This window comes from Haplochromis burtoni, unplaced genomic scaffold (assembly GCF_018398535.1).
Source record: "Haplochromis burtoni strain Fernald_Lab_line unplaced genomic scaffold, NCSU_Asbu1 Contig_61, whole genome shotgun sequence".
Classification (NCBI taxonomy): Eukaryota; Metazoa; Chordata; class Actinopteri; order Cichliformes; family Cichlidae; genus Haplochromis; species Haplochromis burtoni.
The window spans coordinates 2340964-2342508 of NW_024582422.1; the positions used below are offsets into that span (position 1 = coordinate 2340964).

At 40.6% G+C, this 1545-nt stretch overlaps 1 protein-coding gene across 1 annotated transcript; it reads right to left on the reverse strand.

The window, feature by feature from the left end:
• Positions 1-429: 429 nt before the first annotated feature.
• LOC102308475 (E3 ubiquitin-protein ligase TRIM21-like) lies at positions 430-1535 on the reverse strand. The gene has a single exon (XM_014333746.2). It carries the CDS (start codon positions 1436-1438, stop codon positions 704-706), a length of 735 nt encoding a protein of 244 aa, XP_014189232.2. The 5' UTR covers positions 1439-1535; the 3' UTR covers positions 430-703.
• Positions 1536-1545: the final 10 nt, after the last annotated feature.

The following is a 1545-nucleotide window of genomic DNA, read 5'->3' on the forward strand; positions in this document are numbered from 1 at the left end:
GGTGAAACGTCTTCAAGCAACTTAAAGAAGTCCAGACGCTTTTCTTTGCAAGCTCCTTTGACTACGATGACCTGGATGACTGAGAACCTTCACAGACAATGAAAAATAATGAATCAAAACTTAAGTACCCAAACCAAAACTTTACATGTGCATCATGAACGAGTCACAGGGATGAGAAGGAAAAAGGACGAGTTGAAGGTGTTAGTAGGATGTCATTATCTTCTGATCAATTATCTCAATCTGCCCCAAAAAACCAAAACAAACAAACAAAAAAAGAACTTCTTACAAATGTATTTATGACTTGCATCTCTCTGAAGGTTTACAATGGCTAATTCTGAAGTGAGCCATTGTAAACCTGAAGTGAAGTGAAGACTGGAGCTCTGGAGCTGATCATCATCAAAGAAACCATCAAACAAGATGATAGAAGTTCTGATATTTATTCATTTCATTGTGAACAAGTGTGCTGTTCTTGTTAAAACAATAGAACAGTTTCTCCATCCTGTTTTTGATATTTCACACCAGGTGAATGAAAATAATGTAATTCTAACATTTGTACTCATGTCCATGGACAGTATATGCTTTAATATCTGTGCCTTTAAACATTAAAAGGAAAGAAGAGGTGAGTTTCTATTTATACAGACTGGACTTATCGTCAAATGGATCATTTTCTTAAACTTCGGAACAGTTTAAAAGCAGGAATCAACTAAAGCTCAGCTTGTTCTGCAGCTTCTGACCGAATCTTGTGGTCTTCATCAGGTGCATTTTGCTGGGTTCTGTTTATAGGACTTCTTCTCTGGCTTGGCTTAAACTTTGATTGATCCACATTCCCCATGGAAAACGATTTGACTGACTGATTGACAGGACATATGATCAGAGGTGCAGAGTTATCATTATCATCATCATTGACCCCGGGACAGAAGAATGGGTAGAGTTTCCCGGTGAAGGAGCAGCCAGTAAAGGAGTAGACAAGAACTGCACGATCTACATCATAAAAGGAGACCAGACCCTCCTCATAATCCACAAACACCCCCACCTTCTCAGGATAAGACTGAAGCAGGAGACGGACTTCAGGATCCTCAAGAGCCACACAAATGTTTTCATATACTCCTACAGTCCAGTAACCTTTCTCAGGACTCGGTATGATTTCTTGTTTCCTGTTGACTGATTCTCTGACTACTCCTAAAGCCCATTCAGTCTTTTCTTTAACCTGAACTTCAAAATAAAATCTGCCTGAAGAGAAACTCTTCTTTCCTAAAACAACAAGCTCTTCAGAAAATCTCTTTGGGTTGTCTGGAAGATCATTCTCCTCTTCACCACAGTGTACTTGCTTTCCATCATCAGACAGGATGAGATGGTGATTTACTGTATCAGGATCAAGAGTCACATCCACTGCATACTGCTGGACCCTCTTCAGCTCAGCCTCAAACAGCTTCTTCATGTCTTTACTGAGTGTCTCCTTCAGCTGATCCACAGCTCTCACCACAGTCCCCTCATATGATGGTGGATGGATACTGACCTCTGTCCAGTCCTTGGTGGCTGGAGCAG

Bases quoted from the DNA above. Each gene is read 5' to 3' on its own strand.
- LOC102308475 (XM_014333746.2), bottom strand. From the start codon at position 1,438: ATGAAGAAGCTGTTTGAGGCTGAGCTGAAGAGGGTCCAGCAGTATGCA.